The 26,653-nt window shown below is 45.0% G+C and overlaps 1 protein-coding gene across 1 annotated transcript in view; it reads right to left on the bottom strand.

The window, feature by feature from the left end:
* LOC143817646 (uncharacterized) overlaps window positions 1-1,980 on the bottom strand; it is a 58,170-nt gene extending 56,190 nt beyond the window's left edge. Inside the window, exons 1-3 of the mRNA XM_077299139.1 lie at window positions 1,897-1,980; window positions 365-557; window positions 49-205 (exon numbers count right to left, since the gene is read on the bottom strand). Of these exons, the coding sequence (XP_077155254.1) occupies window positions 49-205; window positions 365-557; window positions 1,897-1,980 (434 nt within the window). The remainder of the gene's footprint in view (window positions 1-48; window positions 206-364; window positions 558-1,896) is intronic.
* Window positions 1,981-26,653: the final 24,673 nt, after the last annotated feature.

The raw sequence follows: 26,653 nt of genomic DNA on the forward strand, positions 1-26,653 counted from the left end.
TTGCATTATACACCACTTTTTTTTTTCTTTTTTAACCAATATACTTACGTTCTTCGTGCAAGGACCGGTCTCAAAAACGCAAGGATGCGGTGGTACTTGTATTTGCGTATCCTTGCTGCAGAACCACTTGGAAGCTGGCTCTCTTGGCGCAGGTCCTTGTTGAAGCGGTCCTTCATCGATCTCCAACGTGTTTTCACTTTTGACACTGTTGGCAAAACAAAACATAATAGTTAGGACAATGGTCTTTTGACCATGGTCACACAACTGTATGTGCTGTGAAAAAGTAATGACTTTCTCACATCATACACAGTTGTGTGAGCATGGCCAAGGTATTGACTACATCACACTGCATTGCGATACTTACCAAATGCAGAACGGACCCGAGCCGGGGCATTGGCCCAGCCATCCCACAACGCTGCGGCCACCTCATTCCAAAGCCTCCAGATCGTCACATTGTTGGCGTGCAGTGGATCCCGGGTGTCCCACAATGCGACTCGCTCGTGAACCAGGGAGATGAGGTGTTCATTCTCAATTAGGTCCTCATCCTCCTCTGGAACCTAACAACAAAAAGTACATTAATATAGGAAGCGTTCACATACGGAAGACAGAAAACAGAATCAGAGGAATGGCATGAATATTGAAGTAAAAAAAACCACTGGTGCTGAAGCAAAAGGGAAAGAAAGAGAGAAGTAGAAAGAAATGAAGATTCAAGAATTATAAAGTGAGGATACAATACACATTCAGCCAGCTATACTTACACGATGCCGCCGTGTTGCCCGGCCGTGACTACACTGCTCCTGCCCAGTCTCCTGCCCAGTCTCTTCCGCTGTAGAAGAAGTGGTCTGAAAAAGGGAAAATATACATTGTCATATGTGTAGATGTGACAGTGAATACTTACCAATCTGAGGAGGTGAATACTCACTTCGCTGACATGTTCCCCTTGTGCAGGCCCAGGCATTTCCTCATCAGAAGAAGAAGACATTCTGATGTGTGCAGAAAGAAAGGAATGACAGAAATTAGGGCATATAGACACAGATTATAGAAAAGAAATGCATTGGATAGGATATACTCACATAGTTCTGAGGCTTGTTTGCTGCTCCAAGGGGCCGTGGGGCATCTCGTCTGCAAGGCAGTCTGATGAGTAGTGACCTGCAACTGTCCACTACTTCCCTTTATCACCTTGTATGTGGGGGGTGGCTTATCAGTGTCTAGACATGTTTTTCTCAATTGAGACGCATGCGTCGGCAAACGCAAGCAAACGCATGTACTGAAAAACGCATGCGTTTACATAGACTACAATGCGTTTTTTTGGTGCAAACCTTGCGCAATCAGCCACATACGTTTCCAGGCGGCAAAATGACGCCTCTAAAAATTACTACATGTTGCATTTCCGCGCCAAGACGCAGACGGCTAGACGACGCATGCGTCGTCAAACGCGGCAAAACACGAACATAGAAAAACGCATGTGTCGATAATGTTAAAGATATACACAACGCATGCAGATATTTGCGGAAGAAACGCTGCGGACACAACCGCAAATGTGAAAGCGGCCTAAAATGTTCACTTTTTAAATAACTGATGCTATTGAAACAGTTTTAACCCTTAACGACCACCAATACGTCTTTTAACTGCAATGGTTAAAGGGCCTTATTAATATTAATCAGTGTATCTTTTTAATGGCGCTGAGCAATAAGAGTATAGCGCCGAGGGTGTCAGCTGTATGTGACAGCTGACACCCTGCGGTATCGCCCCCAGCTGGTTTTGCAACCGATCGGGGCCGATTAACCCCAATTGCGACAGAGGTGTTTAAGTTGTTACAAGGGGGTCACAAGACCCCCTTATTAACCAGCAGACCCCCAAGATGAGAACCTTGGGTCCTGATGGTTACCATGGTACCCTGAGATGATGTGATAACCCCAGGGTACGGTGGACCGGAAGATCCAGCAATAAGCTGAGTCCAACAAGCTCAGTCAGTGCCATTGACAGTCTCATGCACTGTTGTACATGAGTACAGCAGTGTATGAGACAAGTGATCAAAATAAAAATGACCTGTATTTTCCGGTGTATAAGATGACTTTTTAACCCCTAAAAATCTTCTCAAAAGTCGGGTGTCGTCTTATACGCCGGTTACGGAGTGTGCAGGTTGCGGTCCTGGATGGTTCCCAGGGTCTGGAGAAGAGGAGACTCTCCTTCAGGCTCTGGGATCCATAAATGTAAAAAAAAAAAAAAAGAATACAAATAAAAAATATGGATATACTTACCTTCCGACTGCCCCAGCTCTCAGGGGTGCAAGCGGTGGCCTCCGTTCCCAAGGATGCATTGCGCGAAGGACCAGAGATGTCGTTGCGGTCGCGTGACAGCGGCTGACAGCAGCTTTTAACTACTGCTTCAAGCCATCGGGCCGGAAATGCACATATCACCGACCCCCGTCATGTGCTTGGGGGTCAGTGATGCATCGGCATAATAACCAGAGGTCTCCTTGAGACCTCTATGGTTGTTGATGCCGGCTTGCTGTGAGCGCCACCCTGTGGTCGGCGCTCATAGCAAGCCTGTAATTCAGCTGCATAGGAGCGATCTGATGATCGCTCCTATGTAGCTGAGCCGATCCAGTTGTGCCAGCTTCTAGCCTCCCATGGAGGCTATTGAAGCATGGCAAAAGTTAAAAAAATGTTTTAAAAAATATGGAAAAAATTAAAAAATATAAAAAGATCACCCTCTTTTCGCCCCATTCAAAATAAAACAATTAAACAAACCAAACATACACATATATGGTATCGCCGAGTTCAGATTTGCCCGATCTATCAATTAAAAAAAGGATTAACCTGATCGCTAAAAGGTGTAGCGAGAAAAAAATTAAAAACGCCAAAATTACGTTTTTTTTTGGTTGACGCAACATTGCATTAAAATGTAATAATGGGCGAACAAAAAAACGTATCTGCAAAAACTTTGTATCATTAAGAACGGCAGCTCAGCACACAAAAAATAAGCCCTCACCTGACCCGAGATCCCGAAAAATAGAGACGCTACGAGTATCGGAAGATGGCACAATTTTTATTTTTTTTTAGCAAAGTTTGGAATTTTTTTCACCACTTAGATAAAAAATAACCTAGACATGTTTGGTGTCTATAAACTCATAATGGATGTTTTGGTCTCCCAGAGGTCAATCATACATGCCTTTACAGCCTTTTTACTAGGCACTGCTCCTAATAGCCAGTTTCCTACTCCACACTGATGAGGGGCAAAAACCCTGAAACAGCTGTCTGTGGATGGATACCATGCTTGGCATAGGTGGTCTTCCTTTATTGGATGTTTTCCTTTATTGGATGCTGCCCTTCCCGTGGTTGTTCCTTCCCGGGGAAAGGCCTGGCTATTCACTGCTTGCGTTGAGAAACACGTGATGGTGTCTCCGCAGCTACTCTACATGCATTTGCATATTTGGGGGCAGTGTTCTGGATCACTGCGTTGAGAAACACGCGATGGTGTCTCCGCGGTGTTGGATGTTTTGGTCTCCCCGAGGTCAATCATCCGTGCCTTTACAGCCTTTTTACTAGACACTGCTCCTAATAGCCAGTTTCCTACTCCACAATGATGAGGGGCAAAAACCCCCAAACAGCTGTCTGTGGGTGGGAGTGCCTCTCGGCCTTTTGGCTGCGATCTTGTGTCGCAGTCAGATGGTGTGAGTATTTCTTTGCAGCGTGCTGCTAATTTTCGTCTGCGATATTCGTATCGGCAGTGAAGACTGAAGATGTTTATCAAGAATACGATTCGTGTGATCGTGGAGGATGATGCCAAAAACAACGTGGTTTATGTGGTTCGTGACCTGCTGGAGGGAAAGGCTGGAGCTCATCGGACTGACATTTTCAGTGTGAATGAATTTCACAACCAAGGTATACAGTGGGGCAAAAAAGTATTTAGTCATTCAGCAATAGTGCAAGTTCCACCACTTAAAAAGATGAGAGGCGTCTGTAATTTACATCATAGGTAGACCTCAACTATGGGAGACAAACTGAGAAATAAAAATCCAGAAAATCACATTGTCTGTTTTTTTTATCATTTTATTTGCATATTATGGTGGAAAATAAGTATTTGGTCAGAAACAAACAATCAAGATTTCTGGCTCTCACAGACCTGTAACTTCTTCTTTAAGAGTCTCCTCTTTCCTCCACTCATTACCTGTAGTAATGGCACCTGTTTAAACTTGTTATCAGTATAAAAAGACACCTGTGCACACCCTCAAACAGTCTGACTCCAAACTCCACTATGGTGAAGACCAAAGAGCTGTCAAAGGACACCAGAAACAAAATTGTAGCCCTGCACCAGGCTGGGAAGACTGAATCTGCAATAGCCAACCAGCTTGGAGTGAAGAAATCAACAGTGGGAGCAATAATTAGAAAATGGAAGACATTCAAGACCACTGATAATCTCCCTCGATCTGGGGCTCCACGCAAAATCCCACCCCGTGGGGTCAGAATGATCACAAGAACAGTGAGCAAAAATCCCAGAACCACGCGGGGGGGACCTAGTGAATGAACTGCAGAGAGCTGGGACCAATGTAACAAGGCCTACCATAAGTAACACACTACGCCACCATGAACTCAGATCCTGCAGTGCCAGACGTGTCCCACTGCTTAAGCCAGTACATGTCCGGGCCCATCTGAAGTTTGCTAGAGAGCATTTGGATGATCCAGAGGAGTTTTGGGAGAATGTCCTATGGTCTGATGAAACCAAACTGGAACTGTTTGGTAGAAACACAACTTGTCGTGTTTGGAGGAAAAAGAATACTGAGTTGCATCCATCAAACACCATACCTACTGTAAAGCATGGTGGTGGAAACATCATGCTTTGGGGCTGTTTCTCTGCAAAGGGGCCAGGACGACTGATCCGGGTACATGAAAGAATGAATGGGGCCATGTATCGTGAGATTTTGAGTGCAAACCTCCTTCCATCAGCAAGGGCATTGAAGATGAAACGTGGCTGGGTCTTTCAACATGACAATGATCCAAAGCACACCGCCAGGGCAACGAAGGAGTGGCTTCGTAAGAAGCATTTCAAGGTCCTGGAGTGGCCTAGCCAGTCTCCAGATCTCAACCCTATAGAAAACCTTTGGAGGGAGTTGAAAGTCCGTGTTGCCAAGCGAAAAGCCAAAAACATCACTGCTCTAGAGGAGATCTGCATGGAGGAATGGGCCAACATACCAACAACAGTGTGTGGCAACCTTGTGAAGACTTACAGAAAATGTTTGACCTCTGTCATTGCCAACAAAGGATATATTACAAAGTATTGAGATGAAATTTTGTTTCTGACCAAATACTTATTTTCCACCATAATATGCAAATAAAATGATAAAAAAACAGACAATGTGATTTTCTGGTTTTTTTTTTCTCAGTTTGTCTCCCATAGTTGAGGTCTACCTATGATGTAAATTACAGACGCCTCTCATCTTTTTAAGTGGTGGAACTTGCACTATTGCTGAATGACTAAATACTTTTTTGCCCCACTGTATATGACGTTACCTTTGTGAGTGAGCCTTGTTGTCTAACTGTCTTCGAGTGGTTGAGAAGCCATGATGGTGACCCCTGCCTGGGGGGAATGCGGGTGGAGCCTCTGTTTGGGCTCATGGAGAAAGTAGTGACTGTTACCGTATATAATCCTTACACAGAAGTAAGGCTGCCGGAGCAGTTCCTGGCTCGGTACTGCGAATATGTGAAAAGTGGAGAGAAACAGAGAAATTGTTTGGGCATTTTTAATTGTAAATATGTGTTTCGTGTGAAACTGAGGAAAGACCCAAGCTGTTTGGGAGGTTTTACCCATCCCCGGCGAACTTTTCAGTGGCGGGTCATAGGGGCTTTCTGTCGTATGCAGGGCAGCCTCTATACTGCAGGAAGTGTTTCCAATTTGGGCACTTACAGAACACGTGTGAGAAGAGCATGGTTTGTCGTAACTGCAAGCAAGATGGCCATGCGGCGGCTCAGTGTCCGATGCCACGTGAATGTGACCAGTGTGGTAATACAGGGCACCTGTATAAGGACTGTCCATATGGTGTGCCAAGGAGGCCAACTAGAGAGGAGGAGAGGCGGGAGGAGGAAGAAAAGAAACATAAGGAGGAGCGGAGGCAGGAGGAGGAAAAAAAGAGAGAGGAGGAGGTTAGGAAACGGGAGGAGGAGAGGAAGCGGGAGGAAAGCGAGGCATCTGTGCAGCAAAGCGCTGAGGTAATTCCGCCCTCCATGGTTGAGAGACGGCGGGATAGATGGCAGGAGGACAAGGAGGCTGAAAGGAGGAAGGAGGAGCTGGAGGACAAGTTATTCTGGAGAGCTGCAAAGCAAGAAGAGCGTGCTATGGTTAAAAAGAAAAAGAAAAAAAAGGAGGACCCAGTTACCAAAGATGAGGAGTTGGGTGGTTTGATGGATTTTGACACTTCTGGGGCGGAGGAGATGGCTGCGTCGTTGATTCTTGATTCTGATCCAGAAAGCATTGGCGTTTTTTCCTCAGAAGAGGAGCCTGGAGGTCGAAAGTGTCCCAGGGAGGGTGGTGGGGAAATCTGTGATGAAGGTGGAGGGCCCCAGAGGAAGGCTGGGCAGAAGAAGACGCGTGTGGAGGAGTGTATGGAGGTCAGCGGCTCTGAAAGCTGCTCAGCGCAGATGGTGGAGGAGGACAGTGGCGGTGCTGTGTAGATATGTGCTATTATTTCAGTAGCTAGGTGGTTTTGTATATAGCATTTGCCTTCAAAAATGTTTTTTTGCTTTTTGTGTTTTTCATGTAAGTTGAGTAATGTCATGTTCGTAGGTTGTTTTTTTAGTATTTTTTTGTGTATGTGATAGGTTTTATAATCATATCACAAAACGTGAGGGTCTTTAAAAGCAGGTGGCGGCGGGCAGCCATTTTGGATTTTTTTGCAACCCAGAATGCAGGAATTTTTTGTCTGCAGGAGTGTGGGATTGTGGATGGTGTGAAGGGGAGTGAATGGCCTCATGGTGTGTCTGTGTGGTCAGGGAGTGCCTGTAATAAAAATGATGGTGTGGGTTTTTTGGTGAAGGGAAATGATGTGAGTTTGTGTGACTATATGGTGATTGAGGTTGGAAGGTGTGTGTTGGCTAATTTTGAGTTTAGAAATGTTCGTTTTTGCGTTATTAATGTATATGCGCCTGTGGATAAACTGGAGCGTAGAGTTTTATTTGAAAAAATTACGTTTTTTATTCCAGGAAGAGTGCCTGTTGTGATAGTGGGTGATATGAACTGTGATGTGGGTTCCTGCAGAACTGGGCCGACTTCTCAGTTGGCTACAGGCTCTACGCTAGGGACGGGCTGCACCTCAATGGGGAAGGTGCAGCTGTGCTGGGGGAGAAAATGGTTAGAAGGTTGGAGGAGTGTTTAAACTAGGGATTGGGGGGGAGGGTATTCATTTTATAGGAGGGGAAGATAGTGCAGATAGAGACCTGGGCACAAATAAGGAAGTTGGGGGTGGCGGTGGCATGGGGGGTGGGGTTAGAACAGTTAGTAATTTAAGAAAGAATAGAGGTACAGAGAGTAACATAAAGTGCATGTATACTAATGCCAGAAGCCTCGCCAACAAAATGGACGAATTAGAACTAATGTTGTTGGAGCATAATTATGACATGGTGGGGATATCTGAGACATGGCTGGATGAGAGCCATGACTGGGCTGTTAACTTGCAGGGCTATAGCCTGTTCAGAAATGACCGTACAGATAAGCGAGGGGGAGGGGTGTGTCTATATGTAAAATCTTCCTTAAAACCCATCCTGCGTGATAATATAGGTGAATTTAATGAAAATGTAGAGTCCCTGTGGGTGGAGATAAGGGGAGGGGGAAAAAATAATAAATTACTGATAGGGGTTTGTTATAAATCTCCAAAACTAATGGAAGCAATGGAGAATATCCTCGTAAAGCAAATAGATGAAGCTGCGACTCAAGGAGAAGTCATTATTATGGGGGACTTCAACTACCCTGAAATAGATTAGGGAACAGAAACCTGCAGTTCCAGCAAAGGTAATCGGTTTTTGACAACTATGAGAGACAATTACCTTTCACAACTGGTTCAGGACCCAACAAGGAGGGGGGGCACTGCTAGACCTAATATTAACCAACAGGCCAGACCGCATATCAAATATAAGGGTTGGGGGTCACTTGGGGAATAGTGATCACAAAATAATAAGTTTTCATGTAACCTTTAATAAGATGGGTAGTAGGGGGTGACAAGGACACTAAACTTCAGGAGGGCAAATTTCCAACGGATGAGAGAGGATCTTGGTGCAATTAACTGGGACGATATCCTGAGACACAAAAATACACAAAGAAAATGGGAGACATTTATTAGCATCCTGGATAGGACCTGTGCACAGTATATACCGTATGGGAATAAACATACTAGAAATAGGAGGAAACCAATATGGCTAAATAGAGCTGTAAGGGGCGCAATAAGGGACAAAAAGAAAGCATTTAGAGAATTAAAGGAAGTAGGTAGTGAGGAGGCATTAAATAAATACAGAAAATTAAATAAATTCTGTAAAAAGCAAATCAAGGCAGCAAAGATTGAGACAGAGAGACTCATTGCCAGAGAGAGTAAAAATAATCCCAAAATATTCTTTAACTATATAAATAGTAAGAAACTAAAAAATGACAGTGTTGGCCCCCTTAAAAATAGTCTGGGTGAAATGGTGGATGAGGATGAGGAAAAAGCCAATATGCAAAATGACTTTTTTTCATCAGTATTTACAAAAGAAAATCCCATGGCAGACAAAATGACTAGTGATAAAAATTCCCCATTAAATGTCACCTGCTTAACCCAGCAGGAAGTACAGCGGCGTCTAAAAATAACTAAAATTGACAAATCTCCGGGCCCGGATGGGATACACCCCCGAGTACTGCAGGAACTAAGTACAGTCATTGATAGACCATTATTTTTAATCTTTAAAGACTCCATAATAACAGGGTCTGTACCACAGGACTGGCGTATAGCAAATGTGGTGCCAATATTCAAAAAAGGGGCAAATACTGAACTCGGTAATTATAGGCCAGTAAGCTTAACCTCTACTGTGGGTAAAATCCTGGAGGGCATTCTAAGGGATGCTATGCTGGAGTATCTGAAGAGGAATAACCTCAAGACCCAGTATCAGCACGGGTTTACTAGGGACCGTTCATGTCAGACTAATTTGATCAGCTTCTATGAAGAGGTAAGTTCCGGACTGGACCAAGGGAACCCAGTGGACGTAGTATATATGGACTTTTCCAAAGCTTTTGATACGGTGCCACACAAAAGGTTGTTACATAAAATGAGAGTAATGGGGATAGGGGAAAATATGTGTAAGTGGGTTGAGAGCTGGCTCAGGGATAGGAAACAAAGGGTGGTTATTAATGGAGCACACTCGGACTGGGTCACGGTTAGCAGTGGGGTACCACAGGGGTCAGTATTGGGCCCTCTTCTTTTTAACATGTTTATTAATGACCTTGTAGGGGGCATTCAGAGTAGAATTTCAATATTTGCAGATGACACTAAACTCTGCAGGGTAATCAATACAGGGGAGGACAATTTTATATTACAGGATGATTTATGTAAACTAGAAGCTTGGGCTGATAAATGGCAAATGAGCTTTAATGGGGATAAATGTAAGGTCATGCACTTGGGTAGAAGTAATAAGATGTATAACTATGTGCTTAATTCTAAAACTCTGGGCAAAACCGTCAATGAAAAAGACCTGGGTGTATGGGTGGATGACAAACTCATATTCAGTGGCCAGTGTCAGGCAGCTGCTACAAAGGCAAATAAAATAATGGGATGTATTAAAAGAGGCATAGATGCTCATGAGGAGAACATAATTTTACCTCTATACAAGTCACTAGTTCGACCACACTTAGAATACTGTGCACAGTTCTGGTCTCCGGTGTATAAGAAAGACATAGCTGAACTGGAGCGGGTGCAGAGAAGAGCGACCAAGGTTATTAGAGGACTGGGGGGTCTGCAATACCAAGATAGGTTATTACACTTGGGGCTATTTAGTTTGGAAAAACGAAGACTAAGGGGTGATCTTATTTTAATGTATAAATATATGAGGGGACAGTACAAAGACCTTTCTGATGATCTTTTTAATCATAGACCTGAGACAGGGACAAGGGGGCATCCTCTACGTCTGGAGGAAAGAAGGTTTAAGCATAATAACAGACGCGGATTCTTTACTGTAAGAGCAGTGAGACTATGGAACTCTCTGCCGTATGATGTTGTAATGAGTGATTCATTAATTAAATTTAAGAGGGGACTGGATACCTTTCTGGAAAAGTATAATGTTACAGGGTATATACACTAGATTCCTTGATAAGGCGTTGATCCAGGGAACTAGTCTGATTGCCGTATGTGGAGTCGGGAAGGAATTTTTTTCCCCATGGTGGAGTTACTCTTTGCCACATGGGGTTTTTTTGCCTTCCCCTGGATCAACATGTTAGGGCATGTTAGGTTAGGCTATGGGTTGAACTAGATGGACTTAAGGTACCTTCACACGAAGCGACGCTGCAGCGATAGCGACAACGATGCCGATCGCTGCAGCGTCGCTGTTTGATCGCTGGGGAGCTGTCACACAGACCGCTCTCCAGCGACCAACGATGCCGAGGTCCCCGAGTAACCAGGGTAAACATCGGGTTGCTAAGCGCAGGGCCGCGCTTAGTAACCCGATGTTTACCCTGGTTACCAGCGTAAAAGTAAAAAAAACAAACAGTACATACTCACCTGCGCGTCCCCCAGCGTCTGCTTCCTGACACTGACTGAGCTCCGGCCCTAACAGCACAGCGGTGACGTCACCGCTGTGCTTTCACTTTCACTTTAGGGCCGGGCTCAGTCAGTGTCAGGAAGCAGACGCTGGGGGACGTGCAGGTGAGTATGTACTGTTTGTTTTTTTTACTTTTACGCTGGTAACCAGGGTAAACATCGGGTTACTAAGCGCGGCCCTGCGCTTGGTAACCCGATGTTTACCCTGGTTACCAGTGTAAAATATCGCTGGTATCGTTGCTTTTGCTTTCAAACACAACGATACACGGCGATCGGACGACCAAATAAAGTTCTGGACTTTATTCAGCGACCAGCGACATCACAGCAGGATCCTGATCGCTGCTGCGTGTCAAACTAAACGATATCGCTAGCGAGGACGCTGCAACGTCACGGATCGCTAGCGATATCGTTACAAAGTCGTTTCGTGTGAAGGTACCTTTACAGTCTTCCTTCAACCTTAATAACTATGTAACTATGTAACTATGTAACTAAGTGTGAATGTAGATGCGTCAGGGAAAGTGTTAATGGATATGGTGAGTGATTTTGGTTTAAAAGATATGCAGCGGGCATGCAAGATAACTCCGCTGTTAAATACGTTTTTTTCTGACAGTGGGAGGGTGGAGTCTAGATTGGACTATTGTTTTGTTTCAAAAAATCTGATTCCTGTTAGTTATGCACAGGAGAGGGTGTTTTTTTTGGATCATGTGTGTATGAAGTGTGAATTCGATTTGCATGTTAATGAGGTGGCTGGGAAAGGTGTGTGGAAGTTGAATGTGAGTTTGCTGGAAGGAGGGGGGGTGAGAGAGGAGTATGAAAGACATTATGCAGAGTGGTGTGGGTGCAGGAGTGATTTCAAAATGTGTGTGAATGGTGGGATTGGGTTAAATGGAAAACCCAGAGTTTTTTTTAAAAAACTCGGGTACAAGTGTGCGGCTGCAAAGAGAGAAAGGTTTGTTTTTTTAAATGCAAGATTGAGTGTGTTGTATAAGTTGAGGGCGGGAGGGATGGATGTGAGTGAAGATTTAGTGAAAGTAAAAAAAAAGTGAATGATTTTTTGTTAGAAGGAGGGAGGAGTATTGTGTATAGGGCCAAATTAGAGAATTTGGAGAAGAATGAGAAGTGTTCACAGTTTTTCTTTAAGAAAGTTTTTGGGAAGAGACAGAGTATGAGTGTTTTGAATGGGATGGATGGAAATGAAGTTAGTGGCGCGGACTTGTGTGAGGAAGTGGCAAAGTTTTATGATGATTTGTATGCTGTAAAATGGAGGGATGAAGGCTTGGAGGGTGAGGTGTTGAGCGTTTTGGAAAATAGTTTGAATAGGATAGAAAGGGAAAGTTTGATGGGTGAGGTGATGGGTGAAGAAGTATGGAAGGTGGTGTGCAGTATGGCGCTGAATAAAACGCCGGGGGAGGATGGTCTACAGGTGGAATTTTATCGGGTGATGTGGGATGTGATTGGGAAGGATTTTGAGGATGTATGTAAGTGTATGTGGGCGAATGCAGAGGTGGCAAATGGTATGCGTGCAGGGGTGGTTGTGTTATTGCCAAAAAAAGGTGATTTGAAAAATCTAAAAAATTGGAGGCCGATCACATTGCTGAATTGTGATTATAAGATTTATGCAAAACTTTTGGCTAACAGGATGCGTGGCGTGGTTGGCAGTGTGGTGGGTGAGGAGCAATGTTGTGCGGTACCTGGAAGACGAATACATGGAAGTTTGTGTATGTTGAGAGATTGTTTGTGGGACTGCATGAATCGTAAGAAAGGGGTGTATGTGTTGAGTTTGGATTTTGAGAAGGCGTATGATAGATTGGCGCATGGTTTTTTGTTTTGTGTGTTGGTGAAGATGGGTTTTCCTTCTGAGTTTGTTGAGAGAGTGAGAAGTTTGTATAAGAATATTTACAGTTGTGTGTTGTTGAATGGAAATGTGGGGAGGAGAGTAAATGTATTTTCGGGTGTTCGGCAGGGGTGTCCTTTGTCCCCTATCGTTTTTATTTGCGCAATTGAGCCTTTGTTATGTTTGTTAAGAAAAGATAAGGTGATTCGGGGTGTGCAAGTACCCGGGGGTGGGGGGAGAGAGTGGAAGTTGAGTGGCTATATGGATGATGTGTGTGTGCTGTGTGATTCAGAGTGTTCGGTACGGCATGTGAAGTTTTTGGTTTCTATTTTTTGTGGAGCATCTGCTTTTAAAGTGAATTGGGAGAAGAGTGGGTGTAAGAATTTTGGGGGAAGGAGTCTGAGCGATGATGTTGGAGTGAATGTGGTGAGTGGATCGATAAAGGTTTTGGGTGTGAAATTTTCAGAGAAATTGGATGGAGAGGAAAGCTGGGTGGATGTGAAAGAGAGAGTGGAGCGTAAGTTTAATTTTTGGAGTTTGAGGGATCTTACGTTTTTTGGTAAAATTTTAGTTATTAAGAGTGTTGTGTTACCTATTTTTTTGTATGTTGCGATGGTTTTTCCACCAAGCTACATGTGTATTAGAAGATTAAATAGGGTTTTGTTTGTCTTTTTTTGGGGTTCATGTATGGAGCGTGCGAGGAGAGAGACTGTTATGAAGAGTTTGGATAAGGGGAGACTGGGTTTCCCAAATTTGAATGTTTTTTTCGGTGTGAATATTATGGTGTTTGTACTAGGTGTGATTAGGATGGATGGGAAGTATGCATGTATGTGCAGGTTTTTGTTTGGAAATTTCTTGTTTCGTTTGAAATGGCGTGAAAGAGATCTTAGGAGCCCAGTGGCTTTTGAGGTTCCTGTGTGGTATGTGTGGGTTTACAATTTTCTAGTGATGTATGAACTGTGTGATGTGGATGTGAGATTGTTAGAAAAGAAGAAAGCTGTATATAAGATGATTGAGTGTAGAGAGGTGGAATGTGACATTATTGTAGGACGAGCCCATAGGCTGTTCTTGCAGGTTTTTAAAATGGTAAGAGGGGATGATGGGCAGAAAGTATGGAAAAAAGTACGTGTGAATGGTATGACAAATAGGCAGAGTGAGATTGTATGGCAGTCATTGCATGGGGTGATGCCGGTGAGGGAGTTTCTCAAAAATCGGGGTTTAGTGAGGAGTGAGAGGTGTCCAAGGAGTGGATGTGGTGGGAGTGAGAGTGTGGTGCATTTGTTTTAGAATTGTCAGTATGCTAGAAGTGTGATTGCACGTCTGGGTCGTTTGTGTAAGGAGCTGTGTGAGGTGAATCTGTTGTCTTTTGAGCTTTTTATGTTTGGATTGGGTATGTGTGGGGAGAAGGAGAGAGTATTGTGGTTGATGATGGCATGTATAAAAGAGGTTTTGTGGGATGTGAGGAATGTGTATGTGTTTAAAAGGAAGGATTTTGAGGTTAAAAACTGTATAAAAATTATTTTGGGAAAATTGTATTTTTGCTTTGTGTGTGATCAGAGGTGGAGAGGGGAGGTGGATGCAGAGGGAATTTGGAAGACTAAAAAGTGGAAACATTTTGTTAATGTATCTTGAAGTGTTTTTTTGGTTTTTAATAAAAAAAATTTTTGTGTGTTTTCCAATGATGATGGGAATGGCGGTTGCACTAAGTATGTGGCACGCTGTTTTGGGAGATGAGTTCCTTATAGTTTTGGCTACCTGACTGTGGAACTTCCCATCTGAGGGAAAAAGAAAAAAAAAAAAAGCTGTCTGTGGATGGATACCATGCTTGGCATAGGTGGTCTTCCTTTATTGGATGTTTTCCTTTATTGGATGCTGCCCTTCCTGTGGTTTTTCCTTCCCAGGGAAAGGCCTGGCTATTCACTGCTTGCATTGAGAAACACGTGATGGTGTCTCCGCAGCTACTCTACATGCATTTGAATATTTGGGGGCAGTGTTCTGGATCACTGCGTTGAGAAACACATGATGGTGTCTCCGCGGTGTTGGATGTTTTGGTCTCCCCGAGGTCAATCATCCGTGCCTTTACAGCCTTTTTACTAGGCACTGCTCCTAATAGCCAGTTTCCTACTCCACACTGATGAGGGGCAAAAACCCCGAAACAGCTGTCTGTGGATGGATACAGTTATGGACCTGGTGGTTAGGAGCACCCGAAATGACCTGATGGTTAAAATGGAAAAACCTGGGACAAGCTCTGAGGACGTGGTAACTCTAATGACCGCAATCCCTAATCCTATCACACACACTAGAAATAGCCGTGGAGCGTACCTAACTCTCCCTAGACGCCTCTTCACAGCCTAAGAGCTAACTACCCCTAAAGATAGAAATAGTAGCCTACCTTGCCTCAGAGAAATTCCCCAAAGTAAAGGTAGCCCCCCACAAATATTAACTGTGAGTTAAGAGGAAGTAACAAACACAGGAATGAAACAGATTTTAGCAAAGGAGGCTGAATCTTCTCTAGACAGACAGAGGATAGGAAAGGGAACTATGCGGTCAGTATTAAAAACTACAAAAACCATGCAAAGCGTGCAAAAAGACCTCCACACCGACTCACGGTGTGGAGGTGCAGCTCTGCACCCCCAGAGCTTCCAGCTAGCAAGGAAATATCATAATAGCAAGCTGGACAAAAACATAGCATGTACTAAGAAATATATTAAAAAAAACCAATGACAGCAAATGGACTAGCAAGGACTTAGCTTCTGCTGGAGTAGACAGGTCATCAGAGAAATCCAAGAGAGATCTGAACCAGTACTGAGACATTGACAGCTGGCATGAATTAACGACCTGGGCAGAGTTAAATAGGGAAGCCAGCAGCAACAATAAACGAGGCAGCTGAGAAAGCCAGGCTCAAAGATCAGCAGTTCCACTTAAAGCCACCAGAGGGTGTCCAAGGACAGAACTCACCAAAGTACCATTCACGACCACAGGAGGGAGCCCGAGAACGGAATTCACAACAGTACCCCCCCTTGAGGAGGGGTCACCGAACCCTCACCAGAGCCCCCAGGCCGATCAGGACGAGCCAAATGAAAGGCACGAACCATATCGGCAGCATGGACATCTGAGGCAACAACCCAGGAATTATCCTCCTGACCATAGCCTTTCCATTTAACCAGGTACTGAAGCTTCCATCTCGAAATACGAGAATCTAAAATCTTCTCCACCACATACTCCAACTCCCCCTCAACCAACACCGGAGCAGGAGGATCAACGGAAGGAACCATAGGCGCCACATATCTCCGCAACAACGACCTATGGAACACATTATGGATGGCAAAAGAAGCTGGAAGGGCCAAACGAAACGACACAGGATTGATAATTTCAGAAATCTTATAAGGACCAATGAAACGAGGCTTGAACTTAGGAGAAGAAACCTTCATAGGAACAAAACGAGAAGACAACCAAACCAAATCCCCAACACGAAGTCGGGGACCAACACAGCAACGGCGGTAAGCAAAACGTTGCGCCTTCTCCTGAGACAACGTCAAATTGTCCACCACATGAGTCCAAATTTGCTGCAACCTGTCCACTATAGAATCCACACCAGGACAGTCAGAAGGCTCAACCTGCCCTGAAGATAAATGAGGATCAAAACCAGAATTACAAAAAAAAGGCAAAACCAAGGTAGCAGAACTAGCCCGATTATTAAGGGCGAACTCGGCCAATGGCAAGAAGGTCACTCAATCATCCTGATCAGCAGAGACAAAGCATCTCAGATAGGTCTCCAAGGTCTGATTAGTTCCTTCGGTTTGGCCATTTGTCTGAGGATGGAACGCTGAAGAAAAAGACAAATCAATGCCCATCTTAGCACAAAAGGACCGCCAAAACCTAGAAACATACTGGGAACCTCTGTCCGACACAATGTTCTCCGGAATGCCATGCAAACGAACCACATGCTGAAAAAATAATGGAACCAAATCAGAGGAGGAAGGCAATTTAGGCAAGGATACCAAATGGACCATCTTAGAAAACCGATCACAAACCACCCAGATGACAGACATCCTTTGAGAGACAGGAAGATCAGAAATGAAATCCATGGAAATATGCGTCCAGGGCCTCTTCGGGACAGGCAAAGGCAAAAGCAACCCACTGGCACGAGAACAGCAAGGTTTGGCCCGAGCACAAGTCCCACAGGACTGCACAAAAGAACGCACATCCCGTGACAAGGAAGGCCACCAAAAGGACCTAGCAGCCAAATCTCTGGTACCAAAAATCCCAGGATGACCAGCCAATACTGAACAATGAACCTCAGAAATAACCCTACTAGTCCATCTATCAGGGACAAACAGTTTCTCCACAGGACAGCGTGTTGTGAACTCCGTTTTCAGGCTCCCTCTTGTGGTCACAGATGGTATTGTGTGACTTTGGTTTTTTGGCTCCCCCTGGTGGTTTGGTTTATTATCCTGTGGGTCTGGCTGGATCAGCTGCCTCGTTATTCACCAGGGAGGCTCGTATTTAGCTCTGCTTCACTTCCACTTGTTGCCGGCTGTCAATGTATTCAGTGCTATTCTGATTACTCCTGATTATCTCATTTTCTTCCTCTTCAGGATAAGCTAAGTTCTGTTTGAATATTTTTTGCTCATCTGCCTGCAATATGATTTCTGTGTATGATGAGTCTAGTCCAGCTTGCTAATATGTGATTTCTTTTTGCTGGTAAGCTCTGGGGTACGGAGTTGCTTCCCCCGCACCGTTAGTTGGTGCGGGGGCTCGAGCAATCTCTGCGTGGATATTTTGAATAGGGTTTTTTTATTGACCGCACAGTTCCCTTCCTATTTTCTGCTATCTAGTATTAGCGGGCCTCATTTGCTAAATCTGATTTCATCTCTGTGTTTGTGCTTTCCCCTTAACTCACCGTTAATATTTGTGGGGGGCTATTCTATATCTTTGGGGACATTCCACTGAGGCAAGAGAGGACTTTCTTTCCCTCCAGGAATAGTCAGTTTCTCAGGCCGTGAAGAGACGTCTAGGATTTTTAGGTAACGTTCCACGGCTGCCTATAGTTGTTTGCGGATAGGATCAGGTTGCGGTCAATCTAGTTACCACTTCCCCAGAGCTAGTAGTCTGTTCAGTTACTTAGCTAGTCCGACCTGCGATCCTTGCCACTAGGATCATAACAGTACAGCTGGCCCGGTAAAGTGTTAATTGCATGGCAGAAGCAGGAGAAAAGAAGCTTGGAGATATTTTTTTTTTTTGCTGCCGTGTGTCTAGCTGCTGTGTGTCTGGCTTCTCTCCTCCTCTTAATCTTGGTGTGGCTCTGAGTTCAGCTGCTGATCTGGATATCCAGAGTTTAGCCTCCAGTGTAGATCATCTTGCTGCAAGGGTACAAAGTATTCAGGATTTTGTTGTGCACAGTCCTATGTCAGAGCCTAGAATACCTATTCCGGAGTTGTTTTCTGGAGATAGATCTAGGTTCCTGAATTTTAAGAACAATTGCAAGTTGTTTCTTTCTTTGAAACCTCGTTCCTCTGGGGATTCTGTTCAGCAAGTTAAGATTATTATTTCTTTCTTGCGTGGCGATCCTCAAGATTGGGCTTTCGCATTGGCTCCAGGGGATCCTGCATTGCTCAGTGTGGATGCGTTTTTTCTGGCCCTTGGATTGCTCTATGAGGAACCTAATCTTGAGAACCAGGCTGAAAAAGCGTTGTTGGCCCTCTCTCAGGGGCAAGATGATGCAGAGGTGTACTGCCAGAAATTTCGGAAATGGTCGGTGCTTACTCAATGGAATGAGTGTGCCCTCGCTGCAAATTTCAGAAAAGGTCTTTCTGAAGCCATTAAGAATGTCATGGTGGGGTTCCCTACGCCTGCAGGTCTGAATGAGTCAATGACTCTGGCCATTCAGATTGATCGGCGTTTGCGGGAGCGCAAACCTGCGCACCATTTGGCGGTGTCTTCTGAACAGACACCTGAGTCTATGCAATGTGATAGAATTCTGACCAGAAGTGAACGGCAACATTATAGATGGCAAAATGGGTTGTGCTTTTACTGTGGTGACTCAGCTCATGTTATCTCAGCATGCTCTAAGCGCACAAAAAAGATTGATAAATCTGTCACCATCGGTACTTTACAGCCTAAGTTTATTTTGACTGTTACCCTGATTTGTTCCCTGTCATCTTACCCGGTTATGGCTTTTGTGGATTCAGGTGCTGCCCTGAGTCTGATGGATTTGTCATTTGCCAGGCGCTGTGGTTTTGTTTTGGAGCCTTTAAAATTCGCTATTCCACTAAGGGGAATTGATGCTACACCATTGGCTACGAATAAACCTCAGTACTGGACACAAGTGACCATGTGCATGACTCCTGTTCATCAGGAGGTGATTCGCTTTCTTGTATTGCATAATTTGCATGATGTTGTCGTGTTGGGCCTGCCATGGTTGCAGACTCATAATCCAGTCCTGGATTGGAAAGCAATGTCTGTGTCAAGTTGGGGTTGTCAGGGAATTCATGGCGACGCTCCTGTGGTGTCAATTGCTTCATCCACTCCTTCTGAGGTCCCTGCGTTTTTGTCAGATTACCAGGATGTATTTGATGAGCCCAAACTCAGTTCTCTACCTCCTCATAGGGATTGTGATTGTGCTATAAATTTGATTCCTGGTAGTAAGTTTCCTAAGGGACGACTTTTCAATTTGTCAGTGCCGGAGCATGCTGCTATGCGGAGTTATATAAAGGAGTCTTTGGAGAAAGGACTTATTCGCCCCTCCTCCTCCCCTCTTGGTGCGGGGTTCTTTTTTGTCAAATTTCAGTATCCTTTGCCATTGTTATCTGATCTGTTTGCTCGCATTAGGGGGTCTAGTTGGTTCACCAAGATAGATCTTCGTGGTGCGTATAACCTTGTGCGTATTAAGCAGGGTGATGAATGGAAAACTGCATTTAATACGCCCGAAGGCCATTTTGAGTACTTGGTGATGCCTTTTGGACTTTCTAACGCTCCTTCTGTCTTTCAGTCCTTTATGCACGACATCTTCCGCGAATATCTGGATAAATTTATGATTGTGTATCTGGATGATATTCTGGTTTTTTCGGATGATTGGGAGTCCCATGTTAAGCAGGTCAGGATGGTGTTTCAGGTCCTGCGTGCCAATGCTTTATTTGTGAAGGGCTTAAAATGTCTTTTTGGAGTCCAGAAGGTCTCTTTTTTGGGTTTCATTTTTTCTCCTTCTGCTATTGAGATGGACCCAGTCAAGGTTCAGGCTATTCATGACTGGACTCAGCCTACATCTGTTAAGAGTCTTCAGAAGTTCTTGGGTTTTGCTAATTTTTACCGTCTCTTCATCGCTAATTTTTCTGGTGTTGTTAAGCCATTGACGGATTTGACCAAGAAGGGTTCTGATGTTACTTATTGGTATCCTGCGGCTGTGGAGGCCTTTCGGGAGCTGAAGCGCCGGTTTTCTTCGGCTCCGGTCTTATGTCAGCCAGACGTCTCCCTTCCTTTCCAGGTCGAGGTTGATGCTTCTGAGATTGGAGCGGGGGCTGTTTTGTCGCAGAGAAGCTCTGATGGCTCTGTGATGAAGCCATGTGCTTTCTTTTCAAGAAAGTTTTCGCCTGCCGAGCGGAATTATGATGTTGGTAATCGGGAGTTGTTGGCTATGAAGTGGGCATTTGAGGAGTGGCGACATTGGCTCGAGGGAGCTAAGCATCGTGTGGTGGTCTTGACTGATCACAAGAATTTGATTTATCTCGAGTCGGCCAAGCGGCTGAATCCTAGACAGGCTCGTTGGTCGTTGTTTTTCTCTCGTTTTGATTTCGTGGTCTCATACCTGCCTGGTTCGAAGAATGTGAAGGCTGATGCTCTTTCTAGGAGTTTTGTGCCTGACTCTCCTGGTGATTCAGAGCCAGCTGGTATCCTCAGAGAAGGGGTGATTTTGTCTGCCATCTCCCCAGATTTGCGACGAGTGCTGCAGGAGTTTCAGGCGGAGAGACCTGACCGTTATCCACCGGAGAGACTGTTTGTCCCAGATAGATGGACCAGCAGAGTTATTTCCGAGGTTCATTCTTCGTTGTTGGCAGGCCATCCTGGGATTTTTGGTACCAGAGATTTGGTGGCTAGGTCCTTCTGGTGGCCTTCCTTGTCGCGGGATGTGCGTTCCTTTGTGCAGTCTTGTGGAATTTGTGCTCGGGCTAAGCCTTGCTGTTCTCATGCCAGTGGCTTGTTGTTGCCTTTGCCTGTCCCGAAGAGGCCTTGGACGCACATTTCCATGTATTTTATTTCAGATCTCCCTGTCTCTCAGAGAATGTCGGTCATTTGGGTGGTGTGTGATCGTTTTTCTAAAATGGTCCATTTGGTGCCCTTGCCTAAGTTGCCTTCCTCCTCCGAGTTGGTTCCTCTGCTTTTTCAAACTGTGGTTCGTTTGCACGGGATCCCTGAAAATATTGTTTCCGACAGAGGATCCCAGTTTGTGTCTAGATTTTGGCGGACCTTTTGTGCTAAGATGGGCATTAATTTGTCTTTTTCGTCGGCCTTCCATCCTCAGACGAATGGCCAAACCGAGCGCACTAATCAGACTTTGGAAACCTATTTAAGATGTTTTGTTTCTGCTGATCAGGACGACTGGGTGACTTTTTTGCCATTGGCCGAGTTTGCCCTTAATAATCGGGCTAGTTCTGCTACTTTGGTTTCCCCTTTTTTTTGTAATTCAGGGTTTCATCCTCGTTTTTCCTCGGGTCAGGTGGAGCCTTCTGACTGTCCTGGAGTGGATGTTGTGCTGGATAGGTTGCATCAGATTTGGAATCATGTGGTGGACAATTTGAAGCTGTCACAAGAGAAGGCTCAGCGCTTTGCCAACCGCCGTCGCTGTGTGGGTCCCCGACTTCGCGTTGGGGATTTGGTGTGGTTGTCTTCTCGCTTTGTTCCTATGAATGTCTCCTCTCCTAAGTTTAAGCCTCGGTTTACCGGTCCTTATAAGATTTTGGAAGTCCTTAACCCTGTGTCATTTCGTTTGGACCTCCCGGGATCGTTTGCTATTCATAATGTGTTCCATCGGTCGTTGTTGCGGAGGTATGTGGTGCCTGTGGTTCCTTCGGTTGAGCCTCCTGCCCCTGTGCTGGTTGAGGGAGAATTGGAATACGTGGTGGAGAAGATCTTGGATTCTCGTATTTCTAGAAGGAGGCTTCAGTATTTGGTTAAGTGGAAAGGCTATGGTCAGGAGGATAATTCCTGGGTTGTCGCCTCTGATGTTCATGCGGCCGATTTGGTTCGTGCCTTCCATGTGGCTCACCCTGATCGCCCTGGGGGGTTTGATGAGGGTTCGGTGACCCCTCCTCAAGGGGGGGTACTGTTGTGAACTCCGTTTTCAGGCTCCCTCTTGTGGTCACAGATGGTATTGTGTGACTTTGGTTTTTTGGCTCCCCCTGGTGGTTTATCCTGCGGGTCTGGCTGGATCAGCTGCCTCGTTATTCACCAGGGAGGCTCCTATTTAGCTCTGCTTCACTTCCACTTGTTGCCGGCTGTCAATGTATTCAGTGCTATTCTGATTACTCCTGATTATCTCGTTTTCTTCCTCTTCAGGATAAGCTAAGTTCTGTTTGAATATTTTTTGCTCATCTGCCTGCAATATGATTTCTGTGTATGATGAGTCTAGTCCAGCTTGCTAATATGTGATTTATTTTTGCTGGTAAGCTCTGGGGTACGGAGTTGCTTCCCCCGCACCGTTAGTTGGTGCGGGGGCCCGAGCAATCACTGCGTGGATATTTTGAATAGGGTTTTTTTATTGACCGCACAGTTCCCTTCCTATTTTCTGCTATCTAGTATTAGCGGGCCTCATTTGCTAAATCTGATTTCATCTCTGCGTTTGTGCTTTCCCCTTAACTCACCGTTAATATTTGTGGGGGGCTATTCTATATCTTTGGGGTCATTCCACTGAGGCAAGAGAGGACTTTCTTTCCCTCCAGGAATAGTCAGTTTCTCAGGCCGTGAAGAGACGTCTAGGATTTTTAGGTAACGTTCCACGGCTGCCTATAGTTGTTTGCGGATAGGATCAGGTTGCGGTCAATCTAGTTACCACTTCCCCAGAGCTAGTAGTCTGTTCAGTTACTTAGCTAGTCCGACCTGCAATCCTTGCCACTAGGATCATAACAACAGCGGTCAGGTCTATCAGCCTGAAACCCCTGCAGCACCCGCCGCAAATCAGGGGAGATGGCAGACAAATTCACCCCCTCTTTGAGAATACCAGCCGACTCAGAGACTCCTGGAGAATCAGTCAAAAAACTCCTAGAAAGGGCATCAGCCTTCACATTCTTAGATCCCGGAAGGTATGAGACCACAAAATCGAAACGGGAGAAAAACAGTGACCATCGAGCCTGTCTAGGATTCAACCTCTTGGCGGACTCGAGGTAAGTCAGATTCTTGTGATCAGTCAAGACCACCACGCGATGTTTGGCTCCCTCAAGCCAATGTCGCCACTCCTCGAATGCCCACTTCATAGCCAACAACTCCCGATTGCCGACATCATAATTACGCTCAGCAGGCGAAAACTTTCTAGAAAAGAAAGCACACGGCTTCATCAAAGAGCCATCAGAACTTCTCTGAGACAAAACAGCCCCTGCCCCAATCTCAGAAGCATCAACCTCGACCTGAAAACATCTGGTTGACGCAACACAGGGGCCGAAGAAAAACGACGTTTAAGCACCTGAAAAGCCTCAACGGCCGCAGGGGACCAGTTCACCACATCAGCGCCTTTCTTCGTCAAATCAGTCAAAGGCTTAACCACACTAGAAAAATTAGCGATGAAGCGACGGTAAAAATTTGCAAAGCCCAGGAACTTCTGAAGACTCTTCACAGATGTAGGTTGAGTCCAATCATAAATGGCCTGAACTTTAACGGCATCCATCTCGATAGTAGAAGGGGAAAAAATGAGGCCCAAAAAGGAAACCTTCTGAACTCCAAAGAGGCATTTAGACCCCTTCACAAACAACGCATTAGCACGAAGGACCTGGAACACCATCCTGACCTGCCTTACATGAGATTCCCAATCATCCGAAAAGACCAAAATATCATCCAAATATACAATCATGAACCTATCCAGATACTTCCGGAAGATGTCGTGCATAAAGGACTGAAACACAGATGGGGCATTAGAAAGCCCGAATGGCATCACCAGGTACTCAAAATGGCCCTCGGGCGTATTAAATGCTGTTTTCCATTCATCGCCCTGTTTAATACGCACAAGATTATACGCCCCTCGAAGGTCAATCTTGGTAAACCAACTAGCCCCCTTAATCCGAGCAAACAAATCAGACAACAGAGGCAAAGGGTACTGAAATTTGACCGTGATTTTATTGAGAAGGCGGTAATCTATACAGGGTCTCAGAGAGCCATCCTTCTTGGCCACAAAAAAGAACCCTGCTCCCAACGGTGACGAAGACGGGCGAATATGTCCTTTCTCCAAGACTCCTTTACATAACTTCGCGTAGCGGCATGTTCTGGCACAGATAAATTAAACAGTCGGCCCTTAGGGAACTTACTACCAGGAATCAAATTAATAGCGCAATCACAGTCCCTATGAGGAGGTAGGGCACTGGACTTGGGCTCATCAAATACATCCTGGTAATCCGACAAAAACTCAGGAATTTCAGAAGGAGTGGAAGAAGAAATTCACATCAAAGGAACATCAGTATGTATCCCTTGACAACCCCAACTAGACACCGACATTGATTTCCAATCCAGTACTGGATTATGAACCTGTAACCATGGCAAACCCAACACGACAACATCATGCAAATTATGCAACACCAAAAAGCGAATATTTTCGTGATGTGCGGGAGCCATGCACATGGTCAGCTGAGTCCAGTACTGAGGTTTATTCTTGGCCAATGGCATAGCATCAATCCCCCTTAAGGGAATAGGAATCTGCAAAGCTCCAAGAAAAAACCACAGCGCCTGGCAAACTCCAAGTCCATCAAATTCAGAGCAGTGCCCGAATCCACAAATGCCATAACAGAGTAGGATGACAATGAGCAAATCAGAGTAACAGATAAGAGAAATTTAGGCTGCACAGAACTAATGGTGACAGACCTAGCGAACCTCTTAGTGCGCTTAGGACAATCAGAGATAGCATGAGAAGAGTCACCACAGTAAAAACACAGCCCATTCTGATGTCTGTGTTCCTGCCGTTCAGCTCTGGTCAAAGTCCTATCACATTGCATAGGCCCAGGCCTTTGCTCAGAGGACACCGCCAAATTGTGCACAACTTTGCGCTCGAGCAAACGCCGATCAATCTGAATGGCCAAAGACATTGATTCATTCAGACCAGCAGGCGTGGGGAACCCCACCATAACATCTTTAAGGGTTTCAGAAAGACCCTTTCTGAAAATTGCTGCCAGGGCACACTCATTCCATTGTGTAAGCACAGACCACTTTCTAAACTTCTGGCAATATACTTCTGCTTCATCCTGACCCTGACATAGAGTCAGCAAGATCTTTTCTGCCTGATCCACAGAATTAGGTTCGTCATAAAGCAATCCAAGCGCTAGAAAAAATGCATCTACATTAAGCAATGCAGGATTTCCTGGCTCAAGAGAGAATGCCCAGTCTTGCGGGTCACCACGCAACAAAGAAATAACAATCTTTACTTGCTGAATGGGGTCACCAGAAGAGCGGGGTTTCAGAGCAAGAAACAGTCTGCAATTGTTTTTGAAATTCAAAAATTTAGATCTATCCCCAGAAAACAAATCAGGAATTGGAATTCTAGGCTCTAACCTCGGATTCTGAACTACATAATCTTGAATACTCTGTACCCTAACAGCAAGTTGATCCACACAAGAGGACAAACCCTGAATATCCATATCTACACCTGAGTCCTGAACCACACAGAGGTTAACGGGAAAAGAAAGACAAAACAAGCAGCAAAGAAAAAAAAATGGACTCAGAACTTCTCTTTTCCCTCTTTTGAGATGCATTAACACTTTGTGGGCCAGCTGTACTGTTATGGACCTGGTGGTTAGGAGCACCCGAAATGACCTGATGGTTAAAATGGAAAAACCTGGGACAAGCTCTGAGGACGTGGTAACTCTACTGACCGCAATCCCTAATCCTATCACACACACTAGAAATAGCCGTGGAGTGTACCTAACTCTCCCTAGACGCCTCTTCACAGCCTAAGAGCTAACTACCCCTAAAGATAGAAATAGTAGCCTACCTTGCCTCAGAGAAATTCCCCAAAGTAAAGGTAGCCCCCCACAAATATTAACTGTGAGTTAAGAGGAAGTAACAAACACAGGAATGAAACAGATTTTAGCAAAGGAGGCCGAATCTTCTCTAGACAGACAGAGTATAGGAAAGGGAACTATGCGGTCAGTATTAAAAACTACAAAAACCACGCAGAGTGTGCAAAAAGACCTCCACACCGACTCACGGTGTGGAGGTGCAGCTCTGCACCCCCAGAGCTTATAGCTAGCAAGGAAATATCATAATAGCAAGCTGGACAAAAACATAGCATGTACTAAGAAATATATTAAAAAAAACCAATGACAGCAAATGGACTAGCAAGGACTTAGCTTCTGCTGGAGTAGACAGGTCATCAGAGAAATCCAAGAGAGATCTGAACCAGTACTGAGACATTGACAGCTGGCATGAATTAACGACCTGGGCAGAGTTAAATAGGGAAGCCAGCAGCAACAATAAACGAGGCAGCTGAGAAAGCCAAGCTCAATGATCAGCAGTTCCACTTAAAGCCACCAGAGGGTGTCCAAGGACAGAACTCACCAAAGTACCATTCACGACCACAGGAGGGAGCCCGAGAGCGGAATTCACAACAGGATACCATGCTTGGCATAGGTGGTCTTCCTTTATTGGATGTTTTCCTTTATTGGATGCTGCCCTTCCCGTGGTTGTTCCTTCTCGGGGAAAGGCCTGGCTATTCAATGCTTGCGTTGAGAAACACGTGATGGTGTCTCTGCAGCTACTCTACATGTATAAACTCATAATGACATGGAGAATCACAATAACAGGTTAGTTTTAGCATTTAGTGAACCTAGCGAACCTAGCAAAAAAGCCAAACAAAAAAC

The sequence above is a fragment of the Ranitomeya variabilis genome, chromosome 3, assembly GCF_051348905.1.
Source record: "Ranitomeya variabilis isolate aRanVar5 chromosome 3, aRanVar5.hap1, whole genome shotgun sequence".
NCBI lineage: Eukaryota > Metazoa > Chordata > Amphibia > Anura > Dendrobatidae > Ranitomeya > Ranitomeya variabilis.